The 18,515-nt window shown below is 41.4% G+C and overlaps 3 protein-coding genes across 4 annotated transcripts; 1 reads left to right on the forward strand and 2 right to left on the reverse strand.

Annotated features, from left to right (window-relative positions):
• Window positions 1-1,250: 1,250 nt before the first annotated feature.
• On the forward strand, window positions 1,251-3,956 carry LOC115018213 (uncharacterized). Its single transcript, XM_029447102.1, has 6 exons — window positions 1,251-1,349; window positions 1,460-1,495; window positions 1,740-2,030; window positions 2,257-2,529; window positions 2,846-3,118; window positions 3,248-3,956. Exons 1-6 carry the CDS (start codon window positions 1,325-1,327, stop codon window positions 3,613-3,615), a joined length of 1,266 nt encoding a protein of 421 aa, XP_029302962.1. The 5' UTR covers window positions 1,251-1,324; the 3' UTR covers window positions 3,616-3,956.
• A 1,136-nt stretch (window positions 3,957-5,092) lies between these two features.
• otol1b (otolin 1b) lies at window positions 5,093-8,126 on the reverse strand. The gene is made up of 5 exons (XM_029447101.1): window positions 7,928-8,126; window positions 7,060-7,475; window positions 6,875-6,964; window positions 6,129-6,200; window positions 5,093-6,042 (listed from the first exon to the last, which is right to left on the reverse strand). The coding sequence occupies exons 2-5, from the start codon at window positions 7,460-7,462 to the stop codon at window positions 5,147-5,149; spliced, it is 1,461 nt and encodes a 486-aa protein (XP_029302961.1). The 5' UTR covers window positions 7,463-7,475; window positions 7,928-8,126; the 3' UTR covers window positions 5,093-5,146.
• Window positions 8,127-14,318: 6,192 nt separating this feature from the next.
• On the reverse strand, window positions 14,319-17,934 carry sptssb (serine palmitoyltransferase, small subunit B). Of its 2 annotated transcripts, XM_029446669.1 has the most exons (3): window positions 17,819-17,934; window positions 17,634-17,707; window positions 14,319-16,472 (listed from the first exon to the last, which is right to left on the reverse strand). In XM_029446669.1, the coding sequence occupies exon 3, from the start codon at window positions 16,462-16,464 to the stop codon at window positions 16,222-16,224; it is 243 nt and encodes an 80-aa protein (XP_029302529.1). In that variant the 5' UTR covers window positions 16,465-16,472; window positions 17,634-17,707; window positions 17,819-17,934; the 3' UTR covers window positions 14,319-16,221. The 2 variants fall into 2 exon arrangements, with proteins under 2 accessions (XP_029302529.1, XP_029302528.1); XM_029446668.1 differs by having other exon boundaries at window positions 17,634-17,838.
• Window positions 17,935-18,515: the final 581 nt, after the last annotated feature.

An 18,515-nucleotide genomic window follows, 5' to 3' on the forward strand; every position in this document is an offset into this window, starting at 1 on the left:
GAGTCCTGGGTCTTCCCCGGGGTCTCCTCCCAGCTGGACGTGCCTGGAACACCTCCCTAGGGAGGCGGCCAGGTGGCATCCTTACTAGATGCTCGAACCACCTCAACTGGCTCCTTTCAACGCAAAGGAGCAGCGGCTCAATCAAGACAGCCCCTCAACACCCAAAGCCTTCAGCATTTCTGGGCAGATCTCATGTTTGACTACCTCAGTGACTTCCATCAGGGAAATTGACGATGATCCCCCATCAGCTTCCAGCTCTGCCTCTACCATAGAGGGCGTGCCAGTCGGACTCAGGAGTTCCTCAAAGTGCTCCTTCCACCGGCCGATAACCTTCTCAGTCAAAGTCAGCAGGGTCCCACCCTTGCTGTACACAGCTTGGATGGTTCCCCGCTTCCCCTTCCTGAGGTGCCGGATGGTTTTCCAGAAGCACCTTGGTGCCGACCGAAAGTCCTTCTCCATAGTTTCTCCGAACTTCTCCCACACCCGAAGGACTCCTTCAGTCGGACGGCTTCCCCCACCCCTTGATCCAACTCACCACCCGATGGTGATCAGTTGACAGCTCCGCCCCTCTCTTCACCCGAGAGTCCAAAACATGCGGCCTCAGATCAGATGATACGATCACAAAATCGTTCATTGACCTTTAGCCTAGGGTGCTCTGGTACCACGTGCACTTATGAGCATCCTTATGTTCGAACATGGTGTTTGTGGCCAGCACGGAAGTCCAACAACAAACGACCGTTCAGGTTTAGGTCAGGGAGGCCGTTCCTCACAATCACGCCTCCAGGTATTGTAACAAACAGATACATCAAAAAAAGACCAAACTACTATCATTTCCATAGATGATTTATTTAATAAAGTGTATTTATTAAATGCTAAAAAATGTCCCCATTTCGTTGGAGAAATTTAAAATAAGCATTTATTTACTCCTTTTTCAACACACATATTCTGTGTTTTATTATTCTTCCCATTTTTCTTTCTCACTAGGCGTAGGTTTTCAAAATCAGAAAACAACAGGGTGTGTTACTTTCACTTCCCTTTGTTTTTCCGTTAATTTAAGAAAATGATGTAATTGTAAAACTTTTCAAACGTATCACATAATTCATAACAAAAGATTGTCCCGTGTGTAGTAATGCCCCTCTATTCGTGTTAACTTTGTTGTTTCCATAAATGTATTCTCGCAGTTCAAAGTGAAAAATAAACTTCTATGAAATGAAAGCGTTCTTTTTGAAAAGGGGATATCCTTTGTGACGTATTTAAACTCACTTCCCTCCTCGTTAGAAATAAAACAATCTCCCTCAGTCTCTGTTTCTCACAAGAAATCAAAATGGACAAGATCATTTCCCTCTTTGGTGAGTTTTCTGCACTTCATTTGCAATATCTCACAAATGAATCAAAGACTTAAAACTGTTTTTTATCTACTCTCATTTGTCTTATGCTGGATTCTTGTTTTCTTTTTCAGTTCTTTCAACGCTACCACAACTTGTAGTACCTCAGGGTATGTACCACATATTCCTATTATTACATTTTAGATATGGAACAACTTCACATAACAAAGTGTTTGTAAGCATACTGTATCTATACAACCAATATAGTTCCACTGAACAGATGACGTGATTCTAAGTAGATGAATTGAACATTAACATTATATTTTATATCTTTTTATCTTAGCCTTTTAATGGTGAATAATTAATTACTTTGTGTGATATTCCTCCCTAACTCATATGTATTGGTCTCCATAGCTACCCATGTGACCTCATTCAGAGCTGTAATGGAGATGGTGTCGGGGGATTCAAGGATCTTCTCTGGAGAGAGTGTCCGGCTGAAATGCAGCATTCCTGATGTCCACAGATCCTCCTGGAATTACCTGTGGTTCAGAGGATCTGAGCAGCTCCTGCAGATTGGGGATCACCTCATTCTGTGGAAAGCCAAGGTTCAAGAGAGTGGGACATTTTACTGCCAGGGAGTGAGGGACACACTTGTGGGAAACATACACACCCGCCAAAGTCTGCCTTTGGAGATCAATGTGGATGGTAAGATCTTGTGTATCAGTATCATTTCATTAGAAATCTCCTTAATTCACACATCATCCCCATTTCTTCCTCTTTTCTGTGCTACTTCTGCCACTCTTGTTAACTTTGAAAATCGGGAACCACTGAATTCTTGCTGCCCGGAGCCGTTTTATTACTGTGAATATCAACATCAAAACACCAGATGATATTTGGGTTTAACTTTCTTCTCTATAATCTTTTCTCTCAGGCGGGTATGCTATCCTGCATGTCTCACCTCATCCCGCCCTCGTTGGAGACACCTTAAATGTCACGTGTCGCGTCCGAGGCCCACCGGAACTTCATGAGATGATTCTGTACAAAGATGGCGTTGAAGTTATGAAGCAAAATGGCCTCAACCCACATTTCTATCTGACCAATTTGACCCTTGACGACCAAGGAACGTATTCTTGTAGGGCTTCCTGGCACGCACACAGACGTACGCACTCTGTAATTTCAGCTGACGCTCCAGTGCATGTCTTAGGTGAGTTTCTATAGATACTGAGTTGCATATTACTTTAATGCTTTAAATTTGGTTGTGGTTGTAAACGTTAAAAGCATAGTTTGACTTTTTGGGAAATGCACTTATTGGCTTTCTTGCCAAGAGTTAAATGAGAAGATTGATGCTACTCTCAAGTGGAGTGGTAACTTCTCATCGCACTCTGGTCAAGAAAGTGAATAAGTGCTTCCCAAAATATCCAACCATTCCTATAAGTAGGATTTAGCACAGTTGTTCTCAACCTAATGAATTGCCATCCTACAGTGTCATTAATGTTTTTTCTTCTCTGACTCTATTGCAGAAGTTCTGTCGCAGCCAGTTTTGGAGATTGTTGACGACAACTTGATTCCATTCAATAGGATGAAGCTCATTTGCCACCTCCAATACAACGCTCATGCTCCTATCCCGCCAATACACTACTATTTCTACATGAATAACAACCGACTGGGACAAGCAACCTCTGAGAACCATGACCTGGTCAAACGGACTCCAGGCCAGTACAGCTGCAAGGCCAGGGTGCCCGAGTTGGGCATCTCCAGATACAGTGAACCTGAAAACTTTGGACAAGCGACAGGTACATAGACGTAGATGTAACCTGCTGTGTTTCCTCGACTAAAAGTTTAAAACCTAATCCTATTCCTGAATTGTCAAAACTGTGAATCGTTGCGCAACTTCTGAGGTCAACTTGTCTCTGATCCAATAGGACCAGAGACGATGACGCCTCCAGTTCTTCATCCCAGAGACCCACGGCCCCTTGCTCCTCCCTCAATCTCCTCCCCAGACCTCTCCCTGCCTCCAGCAGCGGAGCCAACAGCAGCCCGGCCCTCCCCTCACCGATCCACTGCAACTCCTGCTTTTATTCAGCCCACTGAAGTGAGCATCCAATCCTCAAATCCTCTGCTGAAGCCTTCACTGCCAGCAACAAGCACTCTGCTATCTACAGTCCAGTCCGTCAACCAAACTGCTACTGATTTCAATATATTTGAGGAATCTGGTGATATGTCTGGAGAATCTGGTGACATGTCCGAGGAATCTGGTGATATGTCTGGAGAATCTGGCGACATGTCTTAGGACTCTCCAGACACTGTCCTATGACGACAAGTTGTCATACATTACAGACTATTGCAGAAATGAATTACCTAAATCATAATAATACTGATTTATACCAGATCATCTAATAAGACTGCCACATCTTTAGCTATATGATACATTGTGTTGCCAGTGCAAACTTTTTATGTAATTGTGTAATATTGATTTGACATATTACCAAGTCTCATCTGTACAAAACAAACTGGATCAGTAGTGTTGGGAATAATAACTAATGCCATATTGGTTAAATCAAATAAAGCATTCCATAAATCATACAGTATGTAGTACTGGTTTTTATTGTCAATAAACTCTTTTTGCAACCCTATGGTACAACAATACTGCTTACATATTAGAAATATTGATATAATAACATAGATAGTGATTTACAGTAGCTATAATAACACAGTTACAGGTCACAGTGATATTCTCCGTATATTTAGCACACACATCATATATTTGTATGTATTTTTGCAGTTTGATATAGATAGCTTAGTTCACCAGTGAGAGTGTAGATGGACAGGAAGCAGAGGTCAGAGTGCGACAAAGACTGCAATGTACAAAAAGGACAGGAAGAACAAAGAAGGAGGTGGTGAAGGAACTTTTTTGTGGGGTTGTATAGTTTAATTGAGGGCAAAACTACAGATAGACCATCAATAAAGACTTCAGGCAAAGTATATTTTTCAGAAGCACTGTGCATGGAGAAGGTGACAGGTGTCTTTAAAAAACATAATCACACCTGAATGTCTAATAGATACATTGGTAGGAAACACAATCTGAATCCTGCACATTGTACTGCTGGTTTACTAACAACATTTTGGTGTTTGAGTATATGGACAAGCATTACAAGTTTCATATAGATAGATAGATAGATAGATAGATAGATAGATACTTTATTCATCCCGAGGGACATTTAGAATATGTGCGCATTGATATATTTAAATCATATTGTTTTTAATTCACCGAGCACTGTTGTTTTTTCGATTCCTTTTTTATTCTTTGACCATCAGATAGTCTGGTTATATGGATGCTGTTATAGTGCTTTATGTTTGATAACTAATATTTTGCCCTTATTTAGCTTTGTCATTGGCTGAGCTTTTCATTGTGTGTGTTTTTTTAATGCCTTTTTCCTCAAATCACCTGGGTAGCAACCAATTGACTTCCTTATTGTGGATTGGATCATTTACCTTGCATGTATTTTTATGTAAAGAACTGTGGTGATTCATGTTCATATCACCTGATGAAGGTTGTTGGGATCAAAATATTGGAAATAAATATACCAGCAATAAACACATTTTTGTTTTTATTCACAACATAACAGGTTAAAATAGGAAAATAATAGTGAGGTGACAGTACAATAAACATGATATTGATATTGCTGGTCCTTACATTTTCATACTAGTGTGCAGTACAGCTTTCCAGCAGTTCATGAGTAATGAGTATAGTTTAGCACCACCAGTAGTCCTTTTTCAGGGATCAAGTTGGTCCTGTAGAATAAGATATTTTCAGTAGAGGATCAGACCAAATCTGAGTAAAGCAGGAATCCAGAGAAGATGCTGTCATCCTCACTGCTGGCATACGCCCCATTCCAGTCTCTGAACGTCTCCATCCACACCTGATCACCCACCGCCAGCCGCAGCACCACCAGAGTGGACGCCTGGTCGATGTCTTGACCATACAGAGAGTCCCGCGTCCTTACACGCCGTGACCCATTCACTACCAGTGTGGCTCTCAGTGGCTGATTGCGTACGGTGATGTGGAAGGAGAAGACGTAAACCCCGGCGTAGACACATGTGAAGCTGTTGGAAGTGACATTGAAGTGGCTCTCTTCGTTGTAGAAGACTTTGTCGAAGCGGATGGGGAAGCCAGAGGGAGGGAAGGACTTTCTTGGAGAGATACCCACACTGAAGGCTGAGCGTTTCTGAACCCCTGATCCCTTAGTTCCTTTCATTCCTCGAAAGCCCCGATCACCTCTCATTCCATGGTAACCTCTGTCCCCTTTTGGCCCAAGCGGCCCTCTTATGCCTTGTGGTCCCTGAAGTCCTCTAAACCCCGGTTCTCCTTGCGGTCCAAGGGGTCCCTGATCTCCTCGGATGCCTTCAGGACCTGGGGAACCATGCTTGCCGTTCATTCCTGGAATGCCCATCCCTCCTGGGATGCCAGGAGAGCCGGTATCCCCTCGATCACCTTTCTGTCCTCTCTCTCCGAATGTGCCACACTCGCCTCTATCCCCCTTTTCTCCTTTAGGACCATTCTCAACAGTCAGTCCTGGAGGTCCAGCTGGACCCTCTTTTCCCAGTTCTCCTTTCTCACCAGCGGTCCCATTCTGTCCAGTTTCCCCTTTCACCCCTCTGCCACCGTTGACACCTTGCAATCCTATTTCACCTTTCTCGCCTTTTGAGCCAACATCACCTGCAACATAAGGGAAACTGTGTCAGAGCTGTTGAAGTCTGGAGACTATTTAAAATAATTCAACAATTACCTGAACAAGTTTGCACCTTTTTGTCCTGGTTTCCCTGGGATTCCTGATGGCCCGCCTGTCCCACTGTTTCCTCGGTCACCTTTATCCCCTAAGAAATTGACATAATAAAGTTAATATTCAATAAACAATGTCCAACAAAAGCAATATGAATAATTATTTTTTTAACACTGCCAGGGGAAGAAGAACAATATAATTACGGGACTGCCTGTACTGAATCACCATAATGTAATGGGCCCCTGGTCACAACACATTAACCCCATGGGCCCATTGTTTCATAATATGTCCTTGTTATATATGATTATGTCATGGCTGGATTCTGCATTCTTTCAATATATGATAACATTTTTACAATGTTTATGTAATAAGCCGAAGGTTTTTAAAGTGGGAGGCTCAGTGAATCAAAGTGAAAAAGTATTACATTAGTTAGTCTAAATGTTTGTGATTTGGTTAAAGAGAAAATTCAGAGATACAGCAGTTTTGTGGAATTTAAGTCAAAAACTTATAAATGCCTAATGCCTTATTTTCTTATTTTCTTATGCATTTGGTGTAGACTTAAGTTATGTCAAATGGCTATATTGGATCTGTTGTTAAGTGTCTATGGAATCATAATAACATTATCATGACCTTATAGGTATAAAACTAAATTAAGAAAGTGAAATAAGGGGGGGGGGGGCGTCATTTTCCAAGCTTTGTCTGAGGGGAGGCCCACGGTGTCAGATTTTAAAAACCCTAAGCGTTAACAAATGTTAATTTAATACTCACCTCTTTCTCCTCTTAACCCCATAGGACCACTCAGTCCTGGTGGTCCAGGTAAACCAGCTGCTCCTGTAAAGCCTCTTTCACCCGGTGGCCCTAGATAAGCAAACATAGTCAAAGTCCAAAATGCTGAAAGTAAAACATACAAACAGATTTGTTTCTTTAATGCACTTTATCATTGAGTCTCATACCTGCCTGGCCTATGTTTCCCTTTGGCCCTCTGGGGCCTCTCTCAGGCGGACAGCAGTCACAGAAGTTGAAGTAGCACTCGTTGTAATCTAGAGTGTAATTCTCAGAGCCAGCACCAGGGGGCTCGGTGCTCTCGGTGAGGTACTGTGAGTAGACGTGATTTTGATAGGTGGCCCTCCCTGTGGTGGGCAGAGGATGGGGCTCCACAGGATTTGCGCTGGGCACTATCTTGACAGTCTTGGGTACGCTGGTAGTCACAGGGCTGTGCACGGTGATCTGAGGGACAGGCTTCTTGGTGTACTGGTACTTTGGCTTCTGTGTAGTCTTAGCTTCAGTGCACAACACCACAGTGAGTGTAACCACAACTACAGCCACAAGGGTCGATTGACAGGAGATAATCCTCATGGTTGACTGGGATCTAAGAACAGATGAGTTTATAGGCTACCTGACTTTTTTCTTCTGTTCGTCTGCACTCATTTAATTTCCGATCCATTTTAAAGACAAGATGTTACAAAATAGCACATGCTGATTAACAGTTCTCTGCTGCAAAACACTCATCTATCATTCACAATAGTGTTTATACAATTCTGATTCTTTTCTCTGTTTCTCTATGCCAATTTCAGGTTGTTTCATAGTGACTTGCAATTGTGACTCGATAAGTTTACAGATTGTATGGCTGTTTATCAGAAAATTCAGCTAGCCCTACAATGTTTAACTGCAATGGAAACTTGAATCTTCATCATCTTCAACAAGTTCAATATGCTCCTTCTCTAACATATGCCAAATCAATCATTTTAATAAGTAACCCATCATGCTGACATTCAACTTTCTGTGCTAAATGTATAATTTAGCAAAATTGATAAGACTCACCCAGTTATGCATAAGTGGTATGGTCATTTATCCTTTATAGCAGTGGCTTGGAGGCAGCACCAGAAGCTCCAGGTCTCTCTGATATCTCTGCCAGGCTTGGGCGAAAGAACATCCACACCAATGAGGGTGTTTGCTGGAAGCACAGGGGGAGGTCTGAAATCCAACTACAGCAGGCTGGAGCTGACCCAAGGAGAACCACTGTGCTGTGGCCCATTCTCTGTACCCCTGTTGTGTAGAAAGGTGCTTTTGTGACACGGGATACAGCGCCCGCCAGGAGCACTCCCTCGCTGCGAGCAAGGCGAGGAGCAAAGGCCGTGGGGCAATGGGTCACCCGATATGGGAGGCATTCCTCCAGCATCCAACCTACTACCAAGGCTCTTACGGTGGGACAAAGCCAAGCAAAGAGGGTTCTGTGACAGAGGCCAGGGCACTACAGCAGACCTTTTTCAGACGTAGATTCAGTATTCTGCATGAAGCTGCATTCAGGAAGATGCAAACCAAGGTCTTTTACGTGGCTAGTGCAAGTGCAAGCTGACATTTTAGAGTATACCTAGATGATGATATCTGCAGCAATTAATTTAAAATGACTTACTATTAGATCTGCAAACTGGCACGCAGTAGAAGGAGCTCAGTATTTACAATCTACTGGTACTTGGTAAACATCCAGAAGAAAGCTTTAGCCTAAAGAGCACTGATAATCTCCTCACTCAACAGTTACTAAATCTGAGCTGTTTGTCAAAGGAACCCGCTTATCTCCTTCAAATCAGTGCAGTTGCAATGCTTGCCTGATCACTGTGACTGACTTTCTGCAAATGAGCCCCCAAGACGGTTGGCAGCTACATTTGCTTACTATGATTCATGCTGTGTTGCTGGACAATGATTCATTCTTACGGTGTAACAAGATAGCATCGGATTTTTGTTGAAAAGTGATTTTCCGGTAGCTTTCTAAACGAAACTCTCGACCGTTCAGTGAATGAATGTTTGAGCAGTGGACATGCCTCAGTTGTCAAAGACCTCACGTCCTCAGAGGGATCTATGTCCAGCTATGAGTGAGCAGGAAGAAGGGAAATTAAATTTGGGAAACAGAGAGGGGTGATGGGGGGGATGAGGCTACTGAATAGGAGAAGATTGTGTTTATTTAAACCATTTTTTATCTTCTCGCCTATACTTTTACCCCTTTACCTGCTCACCTCCATTCACATGCTCTTCTTCTCCCTCCTTCCCAGCAGCTCAGGTGAAGTGTCCCTGACTTACCCCTCCACGAAAGACAAACAGATGGAGTGTAGGATATGCAGCTGAGTCCTGAGAGAGGGGTTCCTCTGGGGTTCTCCATGCCCGACCTCGACCCCATCGTCTCTCAGCTCCATTCAGACCACACACAACAGCAGCGGTCAGCTTACAGTGCCCAGCTGGTCACAGAGGACCCAGGCGCCGCTCACCTGTCCGTTCAGTTAACAATGGCACCGGCCCTGCCCCCAGCCTCCATCCACACACACACTATAGAGCGGGGGATAAGAAAGAGTTAACTTACTCAACGGGTGCAGTCGAGCAGAGAGAGGACCTAAGATGACTTGGATGGATGGAGGTGTATTGCCTTACATTAACCCTATTCATGTAAAATAGATCTTGAAGCTGCAGTGAATGTGTATAGAGAGGGTGAGAGTGAGACAATAAGATAGACTTGTTTAGTAACCAACACAGCAACCAGTCACTCTCTGTATAATTATTCCAGTGGGCCGTAGACAGGTTTTTGTTCTTTACTCTGAGATCTTATCAAAGAAAATCTAGATCCTGCAGAATTAGCGGCTAATGACTTTGGCAAGAGATTTGCTGGCAGTGAAGACACATCTCATGTAGTCAGACAGAGTACAAAAACACTTTCTCCTGCCACACTTTCCCTGGCAAGCCTCTCCGATGCTATAGGGACTGGTTTCTAATGCGCTCGAGGTTGGTTGTGTAAAAATGAAAGCCGTTTTAAGGAAGTCCAACAAACACAGATCAATGTTGGATATTAAAAATGAAAAATAGATCTGTGATTGTATCATTTGATGTTGATTTTGAATGAATGTTTGGGTTGGCAGCACATTGTGTTTTTTGTTTGTAATTCATTATTGATCGAGTTCTATCTTAGCTTTCTTGTAGGATTAATGTTATTATACTGATGAAAGCCTCGTAGCTTCAAAGCAGTAGGTTGACATTTTTTCTACTTTCTGAAAGATTGCTAGGTTACTCATGTTTGTCTGTTAAATGTCAAGCTGCAGCCAGCAGCCCGTTAGCTTGTCTTAGCACAAAGACTGGAAACAGGGGGAAACAACTAGCCTGGCTCTGTGCAAAGGTAGCAAAATCCGTAATAATCACCTCTAAAGCTTACTAACTAACAAATGATATCTCCGCATGTTGCCTGGCAGTCTCACAATGATTTTTACAAGACTTGAGGAAGTGACTGCTCCTGGCCAAAAATAGTCTGGCACATTACCCCGTTTTAAAACCTGTTTGAACAAACAAGATACAAAATGTGTAATTAGTGAGCTTTATAGGTGCTAGTAGGCAGATTGTGTTACCTTTGGACAAAGCCAGGCAGGTTGTTTCATAGTCTCCCGTCTTAATGCTAATGCTTAAGTGCTAATGCTAAATGCTTAACTGGCTGTTTTTACTTACCTGCAATATTTTAACTTCTCATCTTGCTGCAGTGATGTACTGTTGACTTTGATGATTCTGTTTTAACTTCTGACCAGACCCAACAGAGGTGCAACACATTTTAAATTTCCACTAGGAAGGTCTGTAAAACACCTATTTTAAAGCCTTAGGTTTCATTACTATTTAAATGCAGTCTGAAGTTAACACAAACAGAAAGCACTATGTTCCTTCAGTCACTAAACATAATGCTAAACCGACTGACTGCTGGCCTGTCTGTTGAATGTGGTCGTTGGGAAGAAGACAGGATAAAAAAAGGAGTGATAGTATAGTTTTGGGATGCTAGAATCTGTGGAAATTTAGAAAACAAACAGGAGAATGCTTCTTTACTTACTCCTACCCAGAGCTGCTACCCCATCCTTCCCGTCCACAGAACCTACTATAATGTACCGTTCTGCTGCAGCCTCTTTGTATCTTTCCTACCTCAAACCTAACAATGCTCCCATGCCTAGTACACCAATATGCACCTCAATCAATGAACACCCATAAATCAGCAATATTTCCTCCTTCACCACTCAACTACACTTTTTTGCACAATTCTCTCCCCAGCGATCAGGTGCAGCTTCATGCTCCTGTGACGATCAGACAACCTGTCTGGATATCAAGTGAAAAATAAATGAGAAAACCCTGTCTTACTCCCTCCCTCGTGTGTTTCACACTAAGATTCTTGGTATCCTGTCAAACATTCCTTCACAGCAGCTTGCACACATTGATGAAAATGTTGCTATCATAATATACCCCGATGTAAATATATCTACTAACTAAAAGATCCTTTTTATTAGTAGAATGCTTTCTTAACTAGATTCAGAGGCTTGTGATGAGATCCTTGTTATCACATATGTACTACTTTGAGCAAAAGAGTATTTCTCCACTTGACCACTTGGTGGCAGACTTGTGTTTTAGATTGAACCACAAGGATGTCCAAAGATAAATATCAGCTCAAACCTTTACAGTTCACAATATCCAGATGGTGAAGGTGTTTCTCTCACAAGTATATTAGGAGCAGTTCTTTATTAAGTTTACTATGTGCCAAATGGAGCACAACATGTTTTCATTTCAAGTGAAAGTCGATTGACCATGTCAGGGTTTGGCTCCAGCTGTGGTTTACGGCGTTTTATCAGGCCAACCACTCCTAGACTCATATTGACTGATTCATAATTCAGATATACTGTGGCGCTGGGACTGTGTCATGGGGTGAATTCCTCCTCCATCTTTGATCAACAAAGAATGGCACAATCACTTTAAAGGCCACGGCACAAACCAGAGAAATTATCTGATGCAGTAGAACAATTAATCAACATACTAATTTATCATCAAATCATATAATAATGGTAATGTGATCCCTGATCTCTGTTTGTGGATGTGATTACATTTACAAATGATGTAATACTTGGGCCATTGTGTCTAATTTAATCTGTGCTTGTTATTTCCTCAGTGATTTGCTAACAATGTGTTTAGAGCCTCTCTCTGAATAAAAAGAGTTTCTATTCAAAACGAGAAATCCCACAATTAAAGAAGAAACATGTAGAAGTACAGAAGTGTATTCCTGGATACTTTATATATCCATAAAAACATCTACTTACTATGAAGATAGAAGTTGCCTTTTCATTAAAAAGAAAATACAGTTAAAACAGGTTAACAACAGACACACACACACACACACACACACACACACACACACACACACACACACACACACACACACACAATGCGCTCTCATAACAAAGCCTTATAAATTATATTTTCTGGTCCGGTTTTTTTCTATTTATTTAGCTTTTTTTATGTTACAGATTTTTACACAAGATTTTTTAAATTGTTGGAACACTTGTTTTCACAATGAATTACAACACTGAGTCACACGGATCAAATGAATTGAATTTCTTGCTGTAAAAAAACAAAATCTTGCAAGGTGCTTATTTTAGGTAACGAAAACAGTGTGCGTAGGTATCAACACGATGTGCATTACTGTTATATACTCAATACACATGTTTAATGCATCTCTGAAAATCAGACTTAAAACCTTAAAACATGTTTTCCGTACTTGATGTGCACACACTTCTACCAAACAGGAAACAATTCTAAATACATTTAAAATGTACTTTTTAAATGTACTTTTTAAATGTACTTTTTCAATTTACTTTTTATGTATGTTTGGTGACTTCCTTAAAGCTTCTCAAGAGAAGTCTTTATTCTTGGTAAAGGAAAGGTCTGAAATGTAATGACACACATGAGATATAAAAGCACTTTAAGTTATAAAAGCAGATTTGGTTTTGTGTGTGTGAGCACCTCTGTCAGTTGCTAGGAGTCCGTTACAGTTTTATTTAGGAGAAACGGTGACGGGCCACATGTAAACACAACAGAAACATTATACCAACCCGCTGCGTGTCCGCATATAGCTTTGTTTACACCTTGTCATTATGGAGATAAGCTTCATGGGATACAAATTAACATGTAGAGAGTAAACAGAAAACTGTTCTTCCAAAACCCTGAGGCAGAGTTGCACTACATAGGATGTCATGAGAAAACACAGGACCTAGATTTATTTATTGGTAAGGGGAGAGGAAGTGAGGGGGGGAAAGAAGAAAGAAATGGAAGGAAGGACGGAAGAAGAGAAGGGAAAGGAAATGAAAGGAGGAGAAGAAAACAAGAAGGAAGGAAAGGAGTGGAACAGAGAGTTAACGAAAGGAAATGGCAAAGGAGAGGAAATGAAGGGAGGAGAGAAGAAAGAAATAGAAAGGTAAGAAAGCAAAGGACATGAAATTAGAGGAGAGCAGAGGAAACAAGAAGACTGGAAAAGAAAGGAATGGAACAGAGATGAGGGTTAAGGAAAGGAAAGGAAAGGAAAGGAACAGAGGAGGGTTAAGGAAAGGAAAGGAAAGGAAAGGAAAGGAAAGGAAAGGAAAGGAAAGGAAAGGAACAGAGAGGAGGGTTAAGGAAAGGAAAGGAAAGGAAAGGAAAGGAAAGGAAATGAAAGGAAAGGAAAGGAAAGGAAAGGAAGGTAAAGCATAAGAGAAGAAAGAAATGGAAAGGGAAAGGAGAGAAACAGAGTGGGGAGGGCTTCGGTGGGATTTTGGGATTAGTTTAGTGTGCAGGTTCAGAGGGGGTTGCAGCTACTGGGGGAAAAAAAAGATAAAGGTATCAAGTTATAATGCATAAACATAGTAATCTGGCAAGTCCATAAAGTGATACTAATGTTCTGTCATCCACCATCCATGTTGATGATATTCCAGGAAATTTAATTTCAGCGCCATTTGTTTCACACTAATATACCAGCAAGTTCTTAAAAACAGGTTTTTCTTATCATCCCATTGATTTATTTGAGTGTGTGAACATAGTAGGCTTCAGGTAAACAGAGCTTTGTGGGCATAGGCAGGTTGCCGAGTGTCTGCAGTGGGGAAAGCAAAGCCTCTGGGTATTCATTCCTGCACTGTCGAGGTATAACTGGTTTGGTGGCTCTGCCTCTTATTGTATGAAATCACTTTATGTGGCACAGTCAATTGTGTCAGGAATGTGCGAGCCATAAGGCTTTGTTTAGCTTTTTCTTGTATTTCAAAGGAACTGCTTTGCTTGACTGAAGGCATATCAGACTTAATATGCTGCATGAATGCATGTTTCAAACCATCAATATGCACAGACATTCATATCAAGAACCAAACTAGGATGAGAAAGACAACAGTTGTTCAAATATCTTCAGATGTCTTTATTTTCTGAATATTGCAGTGATATGTTGCTATCATGTATAAACGAGCTCTTCAGTCTTGGTACAGGAAATGTCTGGGACTACAAGTGTTTAACAAAACCGAAATGAAAGGACACAAACTGGGAACACAGATATAAATTAATCAAAAAAAGGTTTGGTAATTTACATTGTAACCAGCCAAGCATTTACCAGTGTATATAAATATATAACGGCATATAAATAGAATTAACTTAGAGATCATGCTTAGACTGTAATCAGTGAGCCCTTGACCCAAAGCACAAATAATCAAAGATTATCTTAAGCACACAAATAAATGCAATCACAACTACCAGACACACTACGACTCGTTCTCTCTGTGGTTCATTCTCTATAGATCAACTATAGATGAGGAAGACAGTTTTTAGTTTTTGGCTTTCACTCAGGTCATTTTGCGTGTGACATCAGACAGTTATGCTTTGAGTTCAGAGGCTGTTGATTAAGTAAAGCTACGTCATTAACAAAGCCAAGGCTGTGTTGTATCAATATTTGCTGAGTGCAGAGCACACCTGTCTGACCTACCAACAGTTAAAGAAGACAGGAGATAAAGAGAGGGCTCGGCACACATCTAGGCTGTTATTCAGTTTTATTACTGTCTTTGACCAGTAAATCTGTAAATTCACACTTTTAGATTTATTGCCTAGCTTGGGCGTTTCTATCAACTTTCTCTTTAAATATCAGCTACTCAATGACTTGTGCAATGTACACTACTAGTTAGCATTATAGTGCATAAAGGCCACTAAAAAAAGAAGGTGATAGTGGTTCTGATACAAAACCATAGATCAACTAGTGACATTAAGTGCAAAAATGTTGGGATGAGTTCTAACTCTAACTTTTATCAGAGAGCGATTCACAATCAGAGATAACATGGCATCCCAGATGCAGCAGATAAACACAGACACACAGATACTTAAAGGGGCACGCAACCAATTGTACACATCAAGTTCAGTTTACCCGTCACAGCGAGTCCTACTCAGCCTGTAAAAACAGAACGTCTTCTGTGGCTCTGAGGCTCAAGGCTGTGTCTGAAATTACTCCCTCGTTCACTTGTTCACTACTCCTTATGTAATAAACACTAAATAGTTAACTCTGTATTGAGCAGTAAATTAGGAATTCAGACACTTATGAATCATTGTCATTTTGCGTCATCATTGACAGCTGTAAAATCACACAATGGTAATTTTCACATCTATAAAATGCAGTTACATTATGGGATTGGTAGCAAAACGTTTACTTGTTGGCTCCATTGTCCAACGTTCTAAGTAGTGCATACAATTCACACTTCAAATTCAGTTACTATAAAACGGCAGAGTTCATTTAGTGCACTGTATAGTAAATAGTGGAGTGATGGAGGGATGGTCTGCCAAAAGACCTTATCGAGTTGCTTTATGGCTGATGTAGGATCCAGTGATTTAGGGTTTAGACTCGAAAGACAGAATATCTCGGCCTCTGATGCTTCAATTACACGCTCCCTCTTTTTAATCTACATTGCCGGAATATACTACCAATGTATGACCTTATCATGCAAAACCCAGATGTGGTATGCATTCATACAGGACATTATGGTGAGAAAGACACAAACAAACAGGACCAACTACACAGCGAGGTGTGAAAGTAATGTAGCATTGTGTGTCTAATACCATGAGGTAAGGCCAGAGGGTTTGGGATGTAAAGAAGGCAATAAGGCTCTGATTTCCAGATTGTCTTCATGTTTTCAGTCTAGCTGAGGTTAAGGATGAATGTGGTGTAAAAAGGGGCTCAAAGTGCTCTGGGAGATGAGGAGTTGAGTTATAAGGAATTATTTGGGGACTTGTGCTAATCCACCCATTCGTCGCCTCTTTTTTCTCCGTATTCCCTCCATCTTTTAGTTCATGAGTGCCATGGTGCTCTCAGGTTGGCTGCTAAAGATCCCAGAGAAAAACTCCAGTGCAAGGCGCACGTGGATGGGCACAAATACATACGAGGTGTAGATCACCATGGCGATGACGGAGAAGAGGATGGAGTTAAAGATGGACTTTTCCCAGGGCTCCAGGACATAGATGCCGGTGATGAGCAGGTACTGGTAGTACAGCCAGGCCAGGTACTCCCTAAAGTTCTTGAAGTTCATCTTGCAAGCTGGACAGAAGGGAAATGGAGGCCGTAAGAAAGAGATGGTGTGAAGGGAGGATGTTAGGAGGATAAATACACAGTGGTGAAGGTGAGGGAGGAAGACAGAAGATTTGGAAATGGTTATAAGAATTGAAATGGGTTGAAAATATAATAAGTGCACACTTATGAACACACAGAAGCAGTAAAAATACTCAACTACAAGTCCTGCATTCAAAATGTTACTGTTACTGTAGAGAAGTATTACAAGTATAAGTACACATAAAGCAGAATAATGGCTCCTGTTATATTATTGGATTATCATGATGTTACTGTGTAAGCAGCATTGTATGTTGATCGAAGTAAAGCTACTTTATATACTGTTGGGGAGTTCAATCTGTAACAATACATCATATTTTATGAGCTGATTATACATTTTATATGCAAATCCTTGTCCCTCAAATGAATTGTTAATCAAATGTAGTGAAGTAAAAAGTGCACTCCTTTCCTCTGAAAAGTTGTGGAGCTAAAGTTTTAAGAAGTATTAAACTTAACTTCTGTAGGTGAGACAATCTTACTTTCTGTCCCGATTTACTTCCTAAATACAACCTGCATCATTAGTTGGACATTATAATGAGGAAACACCCTGCGAAATAACACTCACTTGTATTAAAGGTGTTTTTACATTTTAATTAGTGTTTAGGGTTACAGTATAAATGTACCGTTTTCCAAATCTGAATCCCTGCTGGTAGGGGGCGGGATCAACAGGTGCGCTATAAGTGCAGGTGTATTCACCTAGAAACACACATGTCCTTTTTCAACAGCTCCAGTCTACTCCACAGGATGCAACCAAATCAACTTACTGAGCATAAATACTACGGTAGTACTGTTGTTGCACTGAAGTTGACGATTGAAGCCAAACGCATGTGATGATGATCACTTCATCATCATTTTTAACAAGTTTGACCCACAAAACTGCAAAATAACTTAAGAAAAAGTTAAACTCCCTGCCAAAATGATAGAAATGTATAATGAAACATTATCTGATTCTGCACCTAGCAATAACACATGTAATCCTTATTTCTCAGTTCATTGATATTTCTTTAGACAGAATATTAGAGAGGCTATATCAGCTTTTGAGTGCTCACTGCAGCCTGTATTGTGTATAACTGAAACCATTTATTGACTCACCTTAGCAGCTGACGTGAGATTCCCTGGAAATCTGGGCTACTGAGCTACAGCCCGCGTCCCGCTGCTGCTGCTTTCTGTAAACCAAAAGCTGCCTCACCAGTTTGCCTCTAGCCTATATGTAGTAGGTCACACAGACTGTGATATTGACACCACACCCACTCCTCGTGCTAACACTCACGACTCACCTGGCCCACAGATCATGCAGGTGGAGTGACCGGGGACTATAGCGCATAGACCTGCGTAAACGCAGCCAAAATAAATCAGTACTCCGCATCTGAGCCACAGGAGGATTCTTGGTTGCAGCGCTATTTCAGCCATGTAAACTCGGCTGCTTTGTGCAGCATCTTTAAACTTTCTTCTGTCCGTGTCGCATGCTTCTGTCCCACCATGCTGCTGCCTGCAGCCCGACACTGCGCCGCAGTACCAGCTCTGACGTAGACAGCTGCAGCAGGATGGACAGACCTCACACTGGTATGCACTCATACTGCAGAGTAGGGATGTGACATCTCTGCTCTTTTGTCTTCATACAATTAGCCCTCAGCATTTTGGGGGCAGATATATGATTATGTGTGACAGTGATGAATGATAATGCTATGTTGAACTCAGGGACAGAGAACTGACTGAGGTGTGTAACTGGTCAGTTGCTAAACTTATTAGGCTATGCACTAACCACAGAGTAGACTCACAGCAGCTGTGGCTTGAAACCACCAAAAGTCTACTATGCACACTTGGATACAAAAAAAAATATATATATATGTTCAGAAAAGTATGAACTTTTCCTCTATTCTCTTCAAAGTCCCTGCATAAACAAGGTTTGAGAAAAACGTTTCTAGATTAAATGTGAATAACCTGAACCGTCAACAAGGACAACCAAGAGTAAGA

This window comes from Cottoperca gobio, chromosome 13, assembly GCF_900634415.1.
Source record: "Cottoperca gobio chromosome 13, fCotGob3.1, whole genome shotgun sequence".
Taxonomy (NCBI): Eukaryota; Metazoa; Chordata; class Actinopteri; order Perciformes; family Bovichtidae; genus Cottoperca; species Cottoperca gobio.

What these genes read in the sequence shown, in the direction of transcription:
- otol1b (XM_029447101.1), bottom strand. Translation starts at nt 7,462, where the DNA reads ATGAGGATTATCTCCTGTCAATCGACCCTTGTGGCTGTAGTTGTGGTT. An exon ending in GGGAAACATAGGCCAGGCAG is followed by an intron (nt 6,965 to 7,059) that starts GTATGAGACTCA and finishes TTGCTTATCTAG; the next exon opens with GGCCACCGGGTGAAAGAGGC. An exon ending in GGGGTTAAGAGGAGAAAGAG is followed by an intron (nt 6,201 to 6,874) that starts GTGAGTATTAAA and finishes TCAATTTCTTAG; the next exon opens with GGGATAAAGGTGACCGAGGA.
- LOC115018213 (XM_029447102.1), top strand. Translation starts at nt 1,325, where the DNA reads ATGGACAAGATCATTTCCCTCTTTG. An exon ending in ACAACTTGTAGTACCTCAGG is followed by an intron (nt 1,496 to 1,739) that starts GTATGTACCACA and finishes TGGTCTCCATAG; the next exon opens with CTACCCATGTGACCTCATTC. An exon ending in AAACTTTGGACAAGCGACAG is followed by an intron (nt 3,119 to 3,247) that starts GTACATAGACGT and finishes CTGATCCAATAG; the next exon opens with GACCAGAGACGATGACGCCT.
- sptssb (XM_029446669.1), bottom strand. Translation starts at nt 16,464, where the DNA reads ATGAACTTCAAGAACTTTAGGGAGTACCTGGCCTGGCTGTACTACCAG.